This window comes from Protopterus annectens, chromosome 8.part1 (assembly GCF_019279795.1).
Source record: "Protopterus annectens isolate FY-2018-M chromosome 8.part1, PAN1.0, whole genome shotgun sequence".
Taxonomy (NCBI): domain Eukaryota; kingdom Metazoa; phylum Chordata; order Ceratodontiformes; family Protopteridae; genus Protopterus; species Protopterus annectens.
Window position 1 is genome coordinate 172,116,747 of NC_056742.1, and position 20,506 is coordinate 172,137,252.

At 38.4% G+C, this 20,506-nt stretch overlaps 1 protein-coding gene across 1 annotated transcript in view; it reads right to left on the reverse strand.

Annotated features, from left to right (window-relative positions):
• Window positions 1–2,368: 2,368 nt before the first annotated feature.
• The window catches only part of LOC122810271, a 1,074,540-nt gene continuing 1,056,402 nt past the window's right edge, over window positions 2,369–20,506 (reverse strand). Inside the window, exon 5 of the mRNA XM_044081807.1 lies at window positions 2,369–5,392. Within this exon, the coding sequence (XP_043937742.1) occupies window positions 5,214–5,392 (179 nt within the window). The 3' untranslated portion in view covers window positions 2,369–5,213. The remainder of the gene's footprint in view (window positions 5,393–20,506) is intronic.

Here is a 20,506-nt window from a genome sequence, read left to right on the forward strand (position 1 = left end):
AGGGGAAACTAGATCCACAAGTATTTGCAATGATAACTCAAAAATGGGGACACCCAGACATAGACCTGTTTGCCAGCCCCCAAAACTATCAGCTAACAAAATTTTGCTCAAGGACATTTCACCATCAAGCTTGGAAAGTGGATGCACTCTCATTCAGTTGGAAAATGCTGTCAGTATATGCCTTCCCTCCATTGCCCCTTCTCACAAAGGTGTTGCTGAAAGTCAGGATGGAGAGACCACGAATGATACTCATTGCCCCAGACTGGCCACACCAGCACTGGTACTCACTATTAAGGAATATGGCCCAGGGCCCACCATGGATTTTACCACAAATTTCTCATCTGCTCACACAGCAAGACAGTCAGATTCTACACAGCCAGCTCAAAACCTTAAATTTGGCTGCATGGCAAATCTCCTAAGCAACCAGCCAGCTCCTCTTTCACAAGTTGTTATGGATGTTATTCTGGAGGCCAGGAGGCCCAGCACCAGGAAAGCCTACTCAGACAAATGGAAAAGGTTTTGCGCCTGGAACCAAGCTAAACGCCAAAATACCCTTCTGCCGGACATACCTCAGATTCTACAATATTTAACTGAGATGTTACATAAAGGACTTTCTTTTTCATCTATTAAAATCCACGCCTCAGCTATTTCAACTCACTACAACACGGATCCTCCCTTATTTTCACATCCACTTCTAAGGCAGTTTCTCAGAGGGGCCAAAAACATTAGGCCTCCCAGGAGAGCACCAACAACAACTTGGGACCTCAAGTTTGTTCTAGAAAAACTTACGCTACCCCCGTTTGAGCCAGCTTTCTCAGCTGACAAAGTTTGTATCATGGAAGACTGCCCTGCTGCTAGCAATTACTTCAGCCAGAAGAGTCTCAGAGCTTCAGGCTCTTATGGCAGTAGAACCTTTCTTCATTTTTCATCAAGACAGAGTTTCTCTACGAACTAACCCCTCCTTTATGCCTAAGGTGGTATCCAGTGTGGCTCTAAATCAAACCATCCATTTACCTACCTTCTTTCCAAATCCACAGAACAAAGGAGAAAGACTCCTGCATTCCTTGGACATTCACAGGCAGCTACGTTACTACTTGGATAAAACTAAGGTTTTCAGAAAATCTGACCAGCTTTTTGTATCCTATGCTACAGCATCACAAGGAAAGGCTATCTCAAAACAGACCATTTCCAAATGGATAGGACATTGCATACGTTTTTGCTACACCCACCATGGAAAACCAGTTCCTGCTAGCATTAGGCCCCACTCCACAAGGGCAGCAGCTACATCTACAGCCTTCCTCACGGGGGTGCCTACCAAGGATATTCTGGAAGCTGCAACTTGGAGTTCAGTACACACCTTCACCAAACACTATCACTTACCACTTTACTCTAAGACTAGAACTGGCTTCGCCACTGCAGTTTTTCAGGGCCTTCTAGCCTCCTCTAATCCTGTTTGACTCCACCTCCCATCCTTAGCTTTGGGATTCTACCCAAGTGTGATGACTGCAGCAGGGTAACACGATGAACATAGTACAGTTTTGTACCTACCATAAATGTAGATGTTCAAGTGTATACCCTGCTGCAGTCCAGGTTACCCTCCCTCCATCCCCTCTGAACTAGCTGAACTTATCTCTACCACTCTATCCTATGCTACCTCTGTGGTGTATTTGCTTGTGCCTAAATGTATTGTTTTATTTTTATAATGCTGTATGTATTTATATATATATATTTTGCCTACTTATTGGGGGCACCGGACATCTGGGGCAAGAAAAACTGAAGAAAATGGCGTCAGATGCCTCTTATATACCCCTGGCGCACTGATGTCAGGGAAGAAGCGACAGCAACCGACGCCGGACCAAGACTTTGGAATTTGGGCCGACTGCGGGACCACCTGACGGCAGGATAACCCAAGTGTGATGACTGCAGCAGGGTATACACTCGAACATCTACATTTATGGTAGGTACAAAACTGTACTTTACCATAAAGCTAATACTGGACTTGAAGAATGCCTTCCCAGAGACACAAGATGGCGCTGTGGCTTACAGTTTGACTGGGGTTGCATTCTGCTTATCTCTGAAGAGAATAGGCTATCGGAGCTTGTTTTCAAAGTAACTGGATACGCAGTTTTTCATGCTCAAAGGAATTAGATTTTTAACTGACTCCGATATTTTTGTTTCTGTTGCTTCATGTGAATAAAGCGATAAGAAAAAACACTAGACATAGTGCTGCACAAAGCCCCAATACGTCAAAATATTAATTTCATTATAGCATAATCACGTATTTTGTTCCATGACCATACTTTGTGGAAGGTAATTGTGAAGTACAATGCATGAAATCTTTTTGACACTTGAAAAAAAAGCCTACATGTATGTTGTCCAAATAACCATTATTATTTATTATCTTACATTCATGTGCTTAACAACAACATTATTTGGTGAACTGCCTCTTTACCATTTTAAATACAGAGTCTTGTTTCTGTTTTTACTTATACAGGGAAAAAAGTAAAATATTGTCACATTAATAGCATTTCCAAAGAACAATAATGAGGCTAATTTAATATGGCAACTATTTATAGCAAGTTTTACTGAAGACTGTGTTCTGTATAACATTCTAGACTACAAACTCTTACGACTGAAATAATCATACACACATTTAAATGAACTGATTCTTACTGTTCATGATGACTGCCGTAACCTGCTCATTTAATTGTCAGGAAGATAACTTATATCAGCTATTTCTAAAACAACTTCCAAACATGCAGCATTCGGCTTGACAACAACTCACATTTACATTTGTATGAAACATCAGCAGTGTTTTAGTACACATTATCTCACATCAGAGACATTACTGAAGTCACATAATTCTTCTGTTGGTTGGGAGGGTAGTAGCACTTCCTGCCACGTACAACTTCATATGTTTATCTGAATTCTGTACCCATTTTTGTTTCACTCACTGGTGAATGTGGCATTTTAAAGTGCTCTTTGTAGTTAAACAGAAGGATTCCTTCCACACACAGTATCAACAGCTTGTTACATACTGGGCAAGTTAAGTAGCATTGCATTAACTAGTAAACTTTAGTTAAAGATGGATAACTGAGGAATACATCAACAAAAGAATTAACATGAATTGATATAAGATAGTTGTCTGTGATGCCACCTGGGATAAACAGTAAAACTTGGAACAGGTTAAGTGTGGAAAGGAACAGAAGCTGGATGCTTAACACTAGACTTAGTAACACAGACAAAGGCACAAAATCCTTTTTCTTATGTATGCACCCTGATCTTGCTTCTGTGTCTAGTTTGCCTTCATGTGCACTTCTTCGTATCCAGAGTTATTTGGCCATTTTACAGCATTTTCCCTGTTTTGAACCATTGAGGAAAGTCGTCATTTTGAATCCAATTAGTCTGTCAAACCTGCTTGCTCAGTTTAACACTATTGCCCTGAGCTCCCATAAAAAAATTGTGTGTACGATCCTCTGTGATTACACACACAGTAATAGTTCTAGGAAGTGTGTGTGTGTGTGTGTGTGTGTGCTCTAGTATGCAGTGCTTGAATACATAGATATGTTTTTCATTATTTCATATTCTTTCTAAAAATTGTCCCATGAAAACTTTTATTTGCATGAAGTGCCATAAAAAGTACAAAGAGAGGTTTTCTTTAATGGTAGAAGGCCACTGAAAGTGGACGCTTAGCACAGTACATACTAAAGATAAAAAAACTGCCACATGTCCACGGTCTCATCCACATAATCACGGCCCTTTTATTTAGCCCTAAGCAAGAGCTGGCAGTTCATTCAGTAGAACTGAGCCCGTGTGTGCATTCATATATTTCAGAGCCCGCTTCTTATTTTAAGAATATCATGTCTGAAAATAAATGAACATGTGTGGCCTTTAGCTGAAAAATGTGGTCAAAGTGTCATCTTCACCAAAAACATCTAAAGTGGTATGACTAAGTTTTTAAATTTCAGTGATACTTTATATTTGATCAAATACTTCCTTTTCTTTAAGGTTTTCACATAGACTTCGACTGTAAGAACATGCTCTTTTAGAGACCTTAGTGCCTTGATCCTAAATTGGAACTGCCTGACATCACACAAGAAAGGATCCACACAGGGACTAAGCACAGCACATTTCTTTCTCTTTACATTCAGTTAATTCCTAAGGTAAAAAAAAAAAAAATTCACAGGTGCACGCGCACAGGCACGTGCATGCACACAGACACATGCGCACACACACACACACACACACACACACACACACACACACACAAGCACAAATGCAGATAGTCATATACTACAACCAGCTAAACAAGAAGTCATAAGCATCTTGCAACCCTCACTACCTTCCTGAAGGTGCCAGCATGCTGTGGACACTGACTCTTGTTGACCACCTTCAGAGATGCACAGGTCCTTTTTCAAACAATCATTGTCATCTGGTGTGGCAGTCAGTGCTTTACTATTTACTTAGCCAAAATGTTACCAATTTACTTATCCAAAATTTTACCCATTCTTTATTAAGTAGCTACCTTATTTGTCCCTCATGTTTAAAGAATTTATCAGCCATTTGCTTATACTGCCATTTCGAGACATGGGTCTATATGAGACTTTCAAAATTCTACATTTTAATGAAGGGGTGTCGGGTGTGGCACTGGAAGATGAGGTATTTAACTCCTGCATTAGGTGAAGAGAGGCAGGACCACGCCTTCCTGAATGGCAAAGCAGCAGCACTGACATGACTAATGGAAGCCATAGCTTCTCCACCAGACTAGAAGAAACTACGTCTGTAAATAAACACTTTTATGAATATGAAAGGGCAAAAAGGAGACCCTAGAATAATTTTAGGCTGATATGTAACTTTTTTCCTGTTATTTTATTAGAATTCAAGGGATATGTCAAATTTAATAGATCACATATGACAAAGTTTTTTCTTTGCAAAACTCGAGTGAATTTGAGTAGTCAAAATATAACTGCTTCCTTCTTCTGGAGTTCTCTTCACAAGACCTCATAGAACCATTAAACCATCCAAAGATGAACGGCCACAAGCGTTACCACAGCTGGACAATGTGTGTTGTTAAAATAACCATACAGTCTGGGTTTTCTGCTGTGCAAAGTGATTACTTCCTAGCAGTTGTAATTCCAGTCCATTTGGTCTTTAGGCCTCATCAATTACATGATGCATTCCTTGCACAAATGCATTTTCTTTCCAGAATCTCTTCATTCAAACATTGTAGTTGGTATTCCATTCTGCCTGAAGTCTTCAGATATCTGCTTTGCATGTCTTATCTTGGCAGAAAGTGCTTCAAAGACATCATTTTGGTCTACTGCAGTGGCTATTCTATAAAAGAATTCCTCTGAAGATTCCAGTCCTCTTAGGGCCAGGTTTATTCCACAGCCTGCAATGAAAGAAAAATACATGCTACAGTCAGTATTTAAACTTGTACTTTTAATACTGTATTTAGCAGGCAAAGCTAACTTCACTGTCCTAAATTGTATGTTCTGTAATCTGTACAATATCAATATCTCTCTGACACACGCACACACGCACACACACACACACAAACTCCCACACTCCCACCTCCACCCATGCACTGGTGTAATTTGAATTGTTAAGTCACACAGTAAAATAAAAGTTGTTTTTTTTTAAATGTACTTGTTGACCTGGTTAAATGAATTGGTCCTTCTTGGCAGTACTTTAGTCACAACATAGACCACAAGAGCAAGCATATATGTTAGATACATAGACATGGTCAGTTTATTACAGCCGGCTAACCATTCTTAGCTACTGTGCTCAGGTGAAATGAAATGGGATACAAGGAAGACCGCTACTTTACAAAAGCAGACCTGTATTTTGGGTTAATCCAGGGAAATGGTATTAGTAGCTTAACAGGTAGCATACCATTTTGATGTTGGGAGATGAGAAGAGGGTAGGTACTATTTCCATGTCAATTGCTTATCCTTATTTCACTGTAGACATAGTGTAGCGGCTCTGCACTGGACTAATAGAGTAAGGAATGTGAGTTTGAGACCTGTGGGTTCAGAGTGTGAACCTTTGAAATTCTGCAGGTTTGAGGTGGATTTCTACCAATTAACAGATACTTCCTTTTTAAAGAAAAATTGTCTGGATAGCACAGTTCCTCTAGTCTTTCCTCATTGAGGTGGTGCAAAAATGTGAAGTTTGTTAGGGTAATACATTCTGCCATGGCATGCCAACTGGCATGATTATGAAGATGCAATAACCTCTTGCCTATGACAGAGCTACAACAACAGGAAAGATGCCTTACAGTACAATTGGAATATTAGTGAAACAATACATCTTGCTTTAACAGCAACAGGAACCAGTATTCTGGTCACCTTATATTGTGATTATTAAACAGTATATATCAATACCTCTCTATACCTGGCAAAGTAGTTATTCAGTAGTTTAAGTTGCTAATGGTCCAATGGACTGATATCGGTCCCAATGACAAGCATGAGTCAATAAAATATCAATACATATATATAACCTGGGTACCCCATAGCAGACCAGGGGAAAACAATGCAAGCTGACAAAACCAAAGTGGTATCTGACACAGACAGTGAAAACACGGGGAGTGAACTTATTATATCTTGCCATCAGGTGTGCACTGCTCTTTGTAGCAGAAGTGCAGTTCAAGACTTGCAGCAAGCAGGTGGGGTACAGGATGTGGATTTTAGGGCACAGAACAGCACCAAGTAGTCATAAAGCTGACTCCTGCTTTACCTAAACTGTAAAGAAAGAACAAGGCCATTTCAAGAATATGGAAAAATGAACTAAGAAAACAAGTATGAGGGTTCATGGAGTAAGGGAAAGCACACGAGATACGACTTTATTTTGGCTATGAAATACTTGTATTTCCAGGATCAGAAATATTTAGATTCATTCACTGAATTTGCAAGCTGTTAATGTTTACTCTATGGATAAGATGAATTGCTCCTCAGAAAATGGCAATCAGTACTATTCCAAAAATGTCATGTGGTTTTAAAGCTATAGAATAAAATCTGACTCCTTTAATGCATGTAATGTCCCATTTTGTTGGCTACAATTTGAGGTAATGTGCTATGAGGGAGGAGTACTGAAACAGTGTGTCAGTACAGTTAGGAAAACAGTAAGTTGCAGGTAAGACACAATTGCAGAAAACTGTTATACTATAAATGAATCACATTAACATGACACACAGAAAAAACTGAAATTCTCTAACACTATTTTTTTACAGTTCTGATTTGCACTGGTTAAGGATTCAACTAGTTTTGCAGAATCTTGTGTTTCAGTATGACATCCCACTTTGGGCAACTCATTGCAGGTGTAAAAGCACAAAGTATGCAAGATGGCAATGGTGCAGGGCCAAAAATCATAAGAACAAAAAAAAAAAATAGGGCAGCACAACCAACACTTTTTAATAATGTGTACTGTTTAACAATCACAATACAAGGTGACCAACATACCAGTTTTGGCAAAAGCCTTCTTCATTGCTAAATACAAACATGCATGAGGTTAAGCAAGTTAAATCTTTTGAGAAACATGCAGAACAGTTTGGGCTTTTTTCTTCGGTGCTGGTTTCCTACAAATGTGAATTACAAGCCCGCAATGTTAAAACATTTAAAAGAGATACTGCTGACTATTTGGGGGCAAAGCCTTTGCTATTTGTAAATCAGTTAAATTTGCAATGGGCAGAGAAACACAATCTCAGGACCAGGGTCTTAACAGAGGTTTTAAGAAAAGACCTAGGTTAATACTTAAACAACCTTTAGGGGGCATGGAATCTTCAGTGGAGAAATCATCCTCCGTCACTGATACTGACAATGAAGTTGTTAGTAAGTTGCCAGTGGCTAAAAAGAAAAACCCTTTATGGGTACCAAAATGGCTGGACGAAAACATCTAAAAAGAAGTCAACACATAGGATGCATTGATCCGGCTGATGGTGCCCAGATAGATTTTATGTCCATTTTACATAATGTCTCTCAAACTACATTGACTGTGGCCAAATCAGAGGTGCTTAATAAGGGCCTTGTGTTTGTTCCAACATACTCGGTGACTGAAGAGATTTTTGTCAATGATGGTTTGTCCTTTTGTAGAAAATTGAAGTTGTATTTTGATAATAAAGATTTACAGGGTGAAATACAGTTTACATTTAGGCCATCCTCTTTCTCCCCACCTATGAAAAAATATGGCTCTGTGTTCCAGCAAAATGTATTAAAAGATTTACATTTCAATTTTTGTTATAAATTGGGTCCTAAGAGGAATTTAACCCCTGAACAACATCATGCATTATGGTCTTTAAGAGATAATCATAAGGTGGTCATTAACAATGCAGACAATGGGGGTACAGTGGTTTGGGATTGGAATTTGTAGTACAAGAAGATGCTGATCAGTTGATGAATACACAGTTCTATCAGAAGATGGTTTTGGATCCCACATTGTATTTTATAAAGGATATAGATGCTTTTTTGACTCTGACTTTTGAGGAAGGGATCATTAATTAGAGTATGTTGTACCATTTGATAGTAACTGACCCTACTCCCCAATATTTTTACGTTACCTAAAATTCGTAAAACTTCTTTGCATCCCCTGGGCAGACTCATAGTATTGGGTCATAGCTCATTAATGGAGCATCTTTCTGCTTTTCTCACTAAGTACTTGGAACCCTTATTAACTGGAGTTTGATGTAGGATTAAAGATACAATGGAATTTCTCAATATATTAATGGATATGCAATTGGAAACAACATGGTATATGTGCCCATTAGATATCAAGTCATTATATACTAACATTCCAGAATGGGCTGGCTTGTTAGCTGTAGAATTTTGGTTAAACAGGGTAGGTTTATATAGCCCTGGATTTAATACATTTCTGTTATGTTTAACTGAGCACGTTTTGACCAAAAATGTTTTTTATTTTAATGTTGATGGTTACCTGCAGTTAAAAGGTACAGCAATCCAGGCTTCTTTTGCCCCCATTTATGCTGACCTTTTTATGGGCTATACAGAAGAAACATATGATGCCAGCCATAACATCTATCTGGCAGAAATAGATATTTGGAGATGGTATCTAGGTGATTGCTGGCTAGTGCGGAAATCTGATGCGGTTTATTTGAAATAATTTATACAATATTTGAATGACAACAAATGAGGTTTACAATTTACTGCTTCTTATGATATTAATGAAATTTCTTTTTTGGATGTTTAGGTTGTCAAAAGGGTTGATGGTATGCTTGAAACTTCTTTATTTCGAAAAGAGTTCCATTATAATTCCCTATTGGATGCCAATAGTTATCATCCATCATATATTATTTATTTATTTTATTTTATTTTACATTTGTTGACTGGGAGTGTCTGACTGAGCTCAAGCCCTTTTTCAGCAGAGGCCCAAGGAGAAAAGCTCCAAGATGTACATATAAAATGCTACAATAGCAATAGAGAGATTCAAACATTAGAATAACACAAGAAATATTTAGGAGGATACAATCATCAATACAGTAATTGTCAAATTATACAGTACTAATGTCAAATAGAATGAGAGTAACAATTTAGCATGGGAAGTAAGTAGCAGTGGTTTGATAAGTATATGGTAATCTGGAGTTCTAAGGGCAGAGTATAGTTTAGGAGTTTATTAGATAGTATAGGAAGTAAGTTGCTCATGCTGTGTATTGGTTAATCAGTACTAAGTAGATTGATGGTGGTCAGGGAGGGTGTGAACAGTGGCAGATCCAGTGTTTTTTAAAGTAGTCTTTGGTGGCTAGCTTAAATTGTTTGGGGTGTGTAAGATTCCTTATTTCTAGAGGGAGTTTGTTCTATACAATAGAGGAGTGGTAGCTACATAAGTTGCGGCCCATCTTAGAGTTTGGTTTGTGAACCTTTAATAGGGCTTGGATTGCACTTCGGAGATGTCTGGTAGGAGAGTAATGGAAGATGAGACATGATAAAACTGGGCAGAAACATGGTTGATATATAATGGAGTGTATAATTTGGAGCTGAGATTGGAGTAGCATGTGAGGTACTTCGAGCCAATTCGGGTATGTTAGGGAGAGACAGTGGTGAGATTCCTATGTTTGTTTAGCTGTGAGTCTGGTTTTCTTGTGATAGGTCGATTCTAGCTTGGTAAGTAGGGAGGCATTCAGATGTGTGAGTATTTGGGAACAGTAAGTTAGATAAGGTAGAAGATAAGCATGAGTAAGAGTATGTCCGGCTTCAGTGATGAGGAATTTGTTATTCCTGTACAGGACTCCTGGCTTCTGATGGGTTTTTCTGATGCAATTGTTAATGTGTAGATCAAATTTTAGTTGATCATCAATGGTGATGCCAAATAGTTTTGTGCTAGAATCAACTTCTATAGGAGCATTGCTTAAGGATGTTATCGAAAAGGAAGATTTGATGTAGTTAACAGATTTAGAAAGAAAGAGTAGCAATTTTGTTTTTTTAGAGTTGAGGATAAGCTGTTTTTTTTTGAGTCACTTCTCAACTGAGTTAAAGGATGTCTGGGTAGATGATAGGAGTTTGGAGGGGGAGTTAGCAATGGTGATGACTGTAGAGTTATCTGCATATTGGACAATGATAGACTGAGGACAAGAGGAGTAAAGTGAGTTGGTGAAGATATTAAAAAGTAGAGGTCCAAGAATGGATCCTTGGGGGACACCAGTTTTTACTTGAAGGGGGGAAGATTTAGATATTGTTAATAATATTATAATATAATATTCCTAAATCCCAGGTTTCTAAGGCTAAGAGAATTTTCTCTCCTGTGGAGGTGTTACAAAAACATAGTGAAGAATTTGCAGCTAGCTTTCGAGTTAGTGCTATAAAAAAGCTGTTATACAATGAGCTTGTTGTTTCACTCAGTCTGCCGATAGGGCCACCTTATTAGGATTTAATATCCAGGAAAAAAACATGATAGAGATGTCCGGTTGGTCACCAGTTTTGGAAGCAATACCAGGTTGCTTTGTGATTTAATTAATAAACATTGGGGAATACTTTTGGCTGACAATAAATTGACCAAATTGCTGCCAAATGCGGTGTATGTTTACATATAGAAGGGGTAAAACTATTGGAAATTTTTTAAATCATTTTAAAACACTGTTCATTTGGATGTCAATGGTCAGTTATCTATAGAAATTACACCTTTGGTAAGTTGCTTTCCCTGTGAACACTGTACAGCTAGAAAAAATGTTGTGAAAATAGAACAATTTTCATCTGTTAATACATCTGTTATATTTGATATTCAAATTTTTGTTAATTGTGTTTCTGAATGGGTCTTTATTTGGTTGAATGCATATGTTCTGCTTTCTATTTAGGACGAACATTTAGACAGTTTAAGTTATGTATATTTGAACATTTAAGTGACATCAGAAACAAGAGAATATCTAATGCTTTATATAAACATGTTTTTAGCATCCTACAGCAACATTTAGTTTTACTGCCTTTGATCGTATTTGTATTAGAGGATCTAATAATTTGGGTTGGAATGATTTATTAAACAAAAAAGAACAGATATGGATCTTTAAATTAGGGGCATTGTTTTCCCCTGGTTTAAATGATGTAATATGTAATTTGGGTGGCTTTGGGAGAAGGGGGTGTGTTTTATTTTTTAGATATATTGTGTAGTTATATAAGGTATTTTTCACTTTTTGTACTTAGCACTGAAGAAGGCTTTTGCTGAAACTGGTAGGATGGTCATCTTGTATTGTGATTATTAAACGGCAACTCAATGAAAGCCCAACTTTACATGTTAGCTCTTTTTTACAACCTAACCCAAATGGTAAAGGAGGGAAGAAAATCATGGCAAAAATTAAGAGGTGTAGCATCCAGAAAAATAAAAGTACTGTCATTAAACTAAACTGACAACACAGAGGACAAATAAATACTACCAAAGCCAATTTTCAGGTAAATTTGGCCTCCTAGGCCAAGGACAACCACAAGGCATTCTTTAGCTATGTCTGGAACCTCAAAGGCCATACACAATTATGTGCAGAGCTCATTGTCAATGGAGCCACCTATACTGAGCCAGTTCATTGAACATGTGGGAGAAACAGACAAATGCACATTTTGTAAAACCGAACTGGAAACAGTCACACACCTTGTTGCTGGTTGAGACATACTGAAAGGCATAATAATGTGGCAAGATTGTTGCACTGAGGATTGTGCAAGCATTATGGTACTGAAGTGGCTGAATAACACTGGAAACATGAGCCACAAAGCATCATAAAAAATGATGAAGTTTACATCACATGGGACCATCCATTACTAACAGTTCAAAAGGTAGATGCTAGAAAACCAGATATAGTGGTCCATGAAACAGAAACAAAAGTAGCATTGATCACTGAAATCATCACACCTAGTGACTACAGTGCCTTGTGAACAGAGACGCACAAAGTCAAAATATCAGGATCTGCAGGTAGAAATGAGAGCAATGTGGAAGAAAGATACACAGTTCCGACAGTAGTAGGAGCAACAGGTCTTATAAAAAAGAATCTACAGTCATATTTAGATATGTTACCAGTACATGTAACCCTGTACAAATTGCAGGAAGAGTCATTACTGGGCACACTGCAGGTGCTGCGAAGAGCACTTTTGGCTGACATCAAAGATTGAAACAATACTAATTTCACGAACTTTGATTGTACTTTGACTTAGGAATGGGATCCATTCCCATTATGGTATTAGAAACCCAAAAGACTTGGAGAAATTAAAAAAGCCAGAAGATATAGCAAACCTACTGGCCAACAAATTCAACTCTGACTTTACCCCTTTCTCACCCTCAACATTTCCTCAGGAAATACCATCAAATATAACTTCCCCCTTCTACCACTAGGGAACAGGTCCTTAATTCCCTCTCTAAGGCCAGAACACTGCATCAATGTGCCCAGCCAATATCCCAGGATGCCTTCTAAATAGTATGAAAAATAGGCATCTGGAATTGCTATTTAACTGTAGCCTCCAAACAGGCTTTGTCTCTCACAAATAGAGAGCAGCAACACTCATCCCTCTGCACAAAGGTGGCCATCTACAGACCCTGGAAAATACAGACCCATAAATCTTACCAGTCTTATATGCAAAGCCTTGGAAAAAAATGACCATGTAAATGACATGGGAAATTTCCAGACACTGGACCCAACCCAGTTTGGTTTTATCATAGGCAGGTCATGCCTACTCAACCTGGCGGACTTCTTTGAGAAGGTCATCAAAGCAATGGATGAGGTCAGAATGGTTCACACTGCCTAAGCTGACCTGGCTAAGGCATTTGACACTATATCCCACTTGGGCATTGTTGACAAACTCAAGAGGTTAGGTATAAACTCTTGTGTCATGCAGTGGATAACCAGCTGGCTAACAGACAGGACCCAGGAAGTTAGAATTGGGGAGTTCACCTCTACAAAGAGCCCAGTCACAAGCAGAGTCCTTCAGAGATTGGTCCTGGGACTGCTCCTTTTTGGCATTTACTTCTCTGAAGTCAAGACCAATGCCAATGGCCTCTGACTAAATTTGAAGATGATTGCAAATCAGGAGCAGTCATAGAATATGCTGACACAGATGTCATCCAGGAAGGACTGACACAGACATAACTGGTGTCAGAGCCATGGACTAAAACTAAATTCCAATAAATGCATAATGCTATCTTTTGAGAAAGTCATCCACCCCTGGTAACTATCATATTAACAAAACACCCCTAGGAGCTGACCCATTAGTCGGGGACTTGGGGAGAAAAAGACAGTAATCTAGCATATGACCATCACATATCTATAGTAGTGAGGAAATTTATTTTATTTTTATTTTATTTTACATTTGTTTACCAGGATAGTCCGACTGGACGTAGGTCCATTTACAGTAGAGGCCCGGGGAGAAAAGCTCCATAGTAGATTACAAACACAACAAGGTACAAGTTAATACTACAATAATGAAAATATTCAACATTCATGTACAATCTTAACAAACGGTAAGTATACATTTAGAAATTAGAGAAAAGAATGATGTCATATAAATTTCAGCCTTAGCAGCAATCCCTAAGTAGGGTACTCAAACAAATAACGTCCTATGGTACAAAAACATGCAGTGATGGTACTGTATGTACCAAGAATAGTCTAAGCTGGATGTGGAGAGGGGGACAGTCTGAGGTTCAGAGATTTAAGAACTGCATGGGCATAGCCATTTATTCATGAGATATGATTTGAGTGAGTATCTGAAGTGTGTGTTTGTGGGGGGTAGAAGTAAGAGGGAGGGGGGACTCTTCCAAGATTGAGCTACTGTATGGGAGAATAGAACTTTTGTGTTGTGCGACTTATAAACACAGGTATGACATCAGGTCCAAGGATGCCATTGTTCCACTGTATTTTGGCATTCATCAGACCTATCATTGAGTACAATGTTCCATTTGGTATGTACCTAACAAGTCACATCCGACAATTGGATCATCCACAGGGGTTCCTCACTAAAAGAATACAGGACGCAATTACCATGCCCTGTACAAACTGCCTCAAGGCCCTATCCCTTTATTCTGTTCTCCTGCAGGCTCTTGAGGGGAGATCTATGCCTGGCACACAAGGCATTGTCAGACCCCACCCTGATGGATCTCCTGCATATCCACAAAACAAACACCACCACAACTATCAATTCTAAAGACTTAAACTTTGCATGTGATATAAATAGCATCTGCTGCAGAGACAGGTTTGCATCCCAGAGACTACCCCTTCTCTGGAACAGGCTCCCCATCCATGTGAAACAAAGTTCCTCCCTAACCTAATTCAAGTGTAACTTGGACATCTGGATGGGGAACAGGAAATCCATCCCTGGTTTGACACCTATGTCTCTAATGCACACAGGCAGCTGGTAAATAGTTCATCTCCCAGGCCCGTGCTTGTAAATATTTAATCTCCCATGCCCCTGCTCACACTTATCAAAGGTACCATAACTTGTTAGAGATTTGGAATGCATGGCTAGGCTTAAAAAGGCCCTTGTGGGTCATTAGTCTAGAAAATAACTGTGAACCTATGTGGGTAAGATGGAAAAACAACTGTTTAAATGCATTCAGAAGCACACGTATGACATAAAGAGGAAAAACATACAAGGACACATAATAGTTTCATTTTATTAGTTTTAGAAGTAAAAGCTAATACAAGGAGCAGACCATGGGAAGTGACACTAAGTAGCTGATTAGTCTGGAATAATGATTCAGTTAATAGTATTGTGAGATAAAAGGTAGCTAGGGTCTACAAGTTACATTTTATGAATATATTTATATAGATAAATATATTTATACAATTCTTTTAACACATTTTTAATACTTTTTATATACAGTTTTATATAGAAGTAAATAACATTGGTTTAAACAATTGTTTTGAATGACAGATTTTTCATTATGTTGTTAGTATGCCTATAATGAATGTTAATGAAAGCATTTTTATATAAGGCTTGATTGCATGGTTTAATTAAGTAGTTTAAATCATATGTTTTTAATCACATGATTTCATCCAGTCACATGATGTTCTAGAATTTTACATAAGCTGTATTACTTAGTGGCTTAATAGTTTCTGAAGTCCTTATAATTACTGGACAAAAGTGCTTAAACGTGGATATAATAAAACATATTTATTTATTTATTTAACATTTGTTTACTGGGAAAGTCCAACTTGGAATGAAGCCAATTTTTTCAGCAGAGGCCCAGGGAGAAGCACTCCAGACGCATGTCTTTGTAACGTGGGAGGAAACTAGAGCACCTGGAGGAAACCCACACGAATGCAGGGAGGACATGCAGACTCTGCACAGAAGGCACTCCAGCCAAGGATTGAACTGGAGAACCTGTTGCTGTGAGGCGACAATGCTACTTGCTGCACCACTGCAAGGTCCAAAACTTTTTCATCTTATTTCACCTGTGAGACAGTATTCACTGTGCACTTTGTCTTGTGGTTTTAGGTTATAGTTGCACATGCTTTGAAGTGCGTGATTTTGGTTTTATATACATCTATAGCTATACAGAGGGGTAGATAGATATAAATGTTTTGCATTCTTGTTATTGAGTGCATGTATCACTGATACACAGAAGTAGTATTACTAGCTGTCAATTTCCAAAAGTGTTGAGAAATGTCCCAGGAAACCCATGCTACTTATCTCAATGTACTACAGTCCCTCACCATTCAACCCAATATGATCGCCAAAGGGAATATCAACTACCCGTCTATAGTATGGGAATTTTGACCCATACAGTGTTTTCCTTTTGATGGGGTTTGTGACCATGGAATTAGTGTATTTAACTGTTTTGCTTAAATGGGCATTTTGCTTTGTAGTCTCAGAAATTACAACTTATCACAAAAGGAAGCTATTTATTTCCTTTTGTGGTAGGTTGTGATTTGTGGATGTTTTAAATTGATGGTTGTTGATGTTGTCTTTCTGGCAAGTGTTGCTGATCACTGCATCTGGCAAGTGTTGCTGATCACTGCATTTGATTTTGGATTGGAGTTACTCATTTAAGATTACTTCCTTTTTTTATCTTTACTCATATTGCATTCAATTTTGTTTTAGCTTTTTGTTCTTTTTGGAGACTCAAGAGGTCTTGGCTAGGCTAGTTAGAAAAGTATTCTTTTGTAGTCAGTGAATAAAATCCAGCTAATTAGTGGGTGGAGCTAAGAAATAGCATTCCTCATTTAATTGCCAAGTATTTAATGGCACCTTTTGGTCTAGTGCAGTATGATGCTGTTCTCTGCCTAAGTGTTGCTGATCTCTGTCTGCATTTGATTTTGTATTAGAGTTATTCATTTAATGTTTGGTTGCTTGTACTTTTTATCTTTGCTGTTATACTGCATTTTGTTTTGTTTTAGCTTTTTGCTCCTTTTGGAATTTTAAGAGGTCTTGGCTAGGTTCAATTAGAAAATAATTATTTTGCAAATTGTGTAACAGGTATCTTATATTAGGAAGGTTTGTGGTCTAAACTCTTGTGGCAGGAGACATAGCTGACACCCTCTGAGTTGGGAATTGTTGGTTGAATGCTTATTGTGTCTGTTATTCTAAAAGTTTCTTTGTTCTGGTTTAAGTACTTGAGCTCCAAACCAGAACAAAGAATCAGTTTATATTAAAAACAACCTCACATTAAGGTGGTTTGTGGTCTACACTCTTATGGGAGGAAAGGGTAGACACCACCTTCTGAGCTGAGAATTGGGGGTGAAAGCTTATTGTACTTGGTATCTTAAGTGTCTGTTATGGTTTAAGCACTTGGGCTCGAAATCAATAGTTTTTAATGATGATTTGTAGTCTGCACTCTTGTGATGGGAGAAGATAGCCTATGTACTACTGAGCCATAAATTGCTGGTTTAAGTCTTATTGTGCCTTTATTTGACTGGCTAGAGGGCTATCTTTTTAAAATCTGAATCTCTGTTCCTGAGGCAATTGGCAACCATGCTACTCAATACATGATCAAGCTTGCTGATTATGTGTCTCAGGCAGGTATGAGCTTAGCACTGAGCAGCAACAGAAGATTGATTTTAACACTTGGCTTAGCTTCTAGCGTCAATCCATTGGGGTACAATATTTGATGGTCTGGGAGGACATGGTTGACAGACCATGCTACGTTGCCAAGGATGTTCTGCATTTATCCCTTATAGGCTTTTGGATACTGGCAAAGACCATTTCCACCTCCTTAGTGCCTTTTTTAGGCTATGCCAAATGGATAAGCCTCCTGACTGAGCTGAGCCTATGAAGGAATATCTGAAGATAGTACTTCTCAATGCTAGAAGTCTTAATAAGCAACTCCACTCCCTGCAATCCTTTCTCTCCCTGGAGAGTGTAGACATCAGTGTAGTAATGGAGACATGACTTAAAATACGGACAGTATCCTGGCAGTGCAAGATTATAATTCCTTTCACACCTGTAGGCCAGCTACTGCACAGGAGTGGAGTAAAGGTGGAGGAGTCTCAGTTTATATTAAAAACAACCTCACATCCAGAATAGTTAAAGTGTATGACCCACTGGAACTCGTACATGTTCAACTCACTATAAATAGGGTCTCATACCATATCCTTGCAACCTATGCGATCCTCTCCATGTCCCAGGAAACCCATGCTACTTATCTCAATGTACTACAGTCCCTCACCATTCAACCCAATATGATTGCCAAAGGGAATATCAACTACCCGTCTATAGTATGGGAATCCTACACCATTTCTAATATACAAGTCCTACAAATCCTAAACTTCATTAATACCAACATCCTGGAACAATTGGTCCATTCTCTTACTGGGGGTACAAACATCCTTGACCTTGTACTCACAAACATGGGAGAGTGATGTTTCTCACCCAATGTAATCTCCTCACTTGTCAGATCTGACCGTAAGCCAAACCAAAAACCTTGAGGAACTATTCCAAAGTTAATCTCTTTCTACTGAGCGACACCTTGACTAAATTCCAAGCACCTCCAAAACCATTAACACCTCAGCACATGCAATGCAAATATCCTAGTCCTTAGGGTTATGATAAATTTATTTTGTATTTATTATGATGTACTTATTAACAGTTTTAGTGGTTTGAATATAAGATTTTAATAGTGATTGGTTATTGAGATCAGATGACTTAGTTGAATATTTTACAAATAGTGTCTGTTTAATGCATGTGATTCTGAAGAAGTTCCATGTTGGTTGGAATGAAAGTGCTTAATTATGTGAATAAAATGTAACAACATTTCTGCAGTGGTGTCTTGTTCTTGCTGTTTTGCTTGCACTTAGAACAAGCTGGAGAGACAGATGTGTATCCCAGAGATTGCACCTCCTATGGAACAGGCTTGTGAAGCTGAGATCATCTATTACCCAATTTAATTGCAACCTAGGCCGGTGGATGGGGAATCAGAAATTTACACTGGGCCTAGCAACCATGTCTCTTATGGATAGAGGTAGCTTATAAATGCCTGGCCCTCAATGCCCTATTTGGATACAGGATGGCAGTATTAATTCGGGAAAGCTTGTCTAGGCTTGGAAAGCTGCCCCCTCAGGTTGTTAGCCTAGTAACAATCTATGAATCTGTAATGGAAGTGTGAAAAGAATGGGAAGCTGATGACTGATTATAATCTCCCTCCCTTTTTCTATTTGTGTGTGTATACACACACACACACACACACACACACATATATATATATATATATATATATATATATATATATGGTTTACTATCAAAACCTGCAAATGCAACCGGCTGAGTGGACTGTCGAAACCAGGTTTTCCAAGAGGCTAAACATCGAACCTTACTGCATCGAAGCCCGAATATCGATGTCTGGATGGCACATGCAGGTCAACAGGCAGAATGTCGAAATGGCAAATATCGAACTCTCGACATTACCATGGTTTGAGATGGGGTCTGAAAAATGTTTTCATTTTCACTATTCCAGTTTGACGATGTGATGACTCAACCGGGTGCATTTCCAGGTTTTGATTGTAAACATACATACACAGGTCTAGGACTATTCACTGAAAGCACATTTTACTGAAAGTCAAATGACTGTGCGCAAATCACTGAAAGCTCAAGTCACTGAAAACACAATTAACTGAAACACATTTCACTGAAAGTTATATATGTCCTTTTCCCCACTGTAATGCAACCCTGGAGTTAGTATATATAGTAAGGGTGGATGTGGGGGGGGCACCGCCCCCCTCATTGGAAGGTGTGGGGGGCATAGTTTGGAAATATATTATGTTCAGAAAAGAGTAATTTATTGGAATTGCAAGTATCCATGTACATAGTTCAATATATTTAAAATAGTTGGGGGCTATGCCCCCCCCCCTTACTATATATACTAACTCCAGGGTTGCACTACATTGGGGAAATGGCCAAATATAACTTTCAGTGAAATGTGTTTCAGTGAATTGTGTTTTCAGTGAATTGAGCTTTAGTGATTTGTGCACAGTCAAATGTGTTTCAGTGAATAGTCCTAGACCCATATACACACCCAAACACACAGATGCAAATCTACATATTTACATACATACGCTCAGAGGAAACTTCGTAAAAGTCAATTGCAAGTAGTTACTTTTCAGTCTGAGAATATCCTTTCTGGGTGTGAGTAAATGCTCTAGCTATAGAATAACAGTCTCTTTGCAAAATCACTGTATCTGTACCACTCAGTTTAGCTCAGAAGATTAAGTCTATTCACTGTTAATGTGTTTCATCCTGGGATTTTATTCCTTCATTTTCTACTTTCAATCTGCGTGACTCTGAGCAAGTTACTTAACCAGATAGTGCTTCTAAGATGCCTCTATAAATGGGTGCTGTGCCCTGAAGGTATACTTGGTTAACAAATAAATTTAAAACATTAAAAAAAAATGCAAAATAAATAAATTTTAAAGTAATTGGTTTATTACATCAAAATACTTTAGTGCAGATCTGGTAACTTGCTCTTCTCTAACAAGGATTTAAGGTATGCCCTCTTGTCCCTTGGAAATGATCACCCTCAGTTCCTCTTTTTTAACTGTTTCAGTATGAGCACAGTCTCATTGGATGTATGAGAGTCAGACTAATCATAGAGTACAATG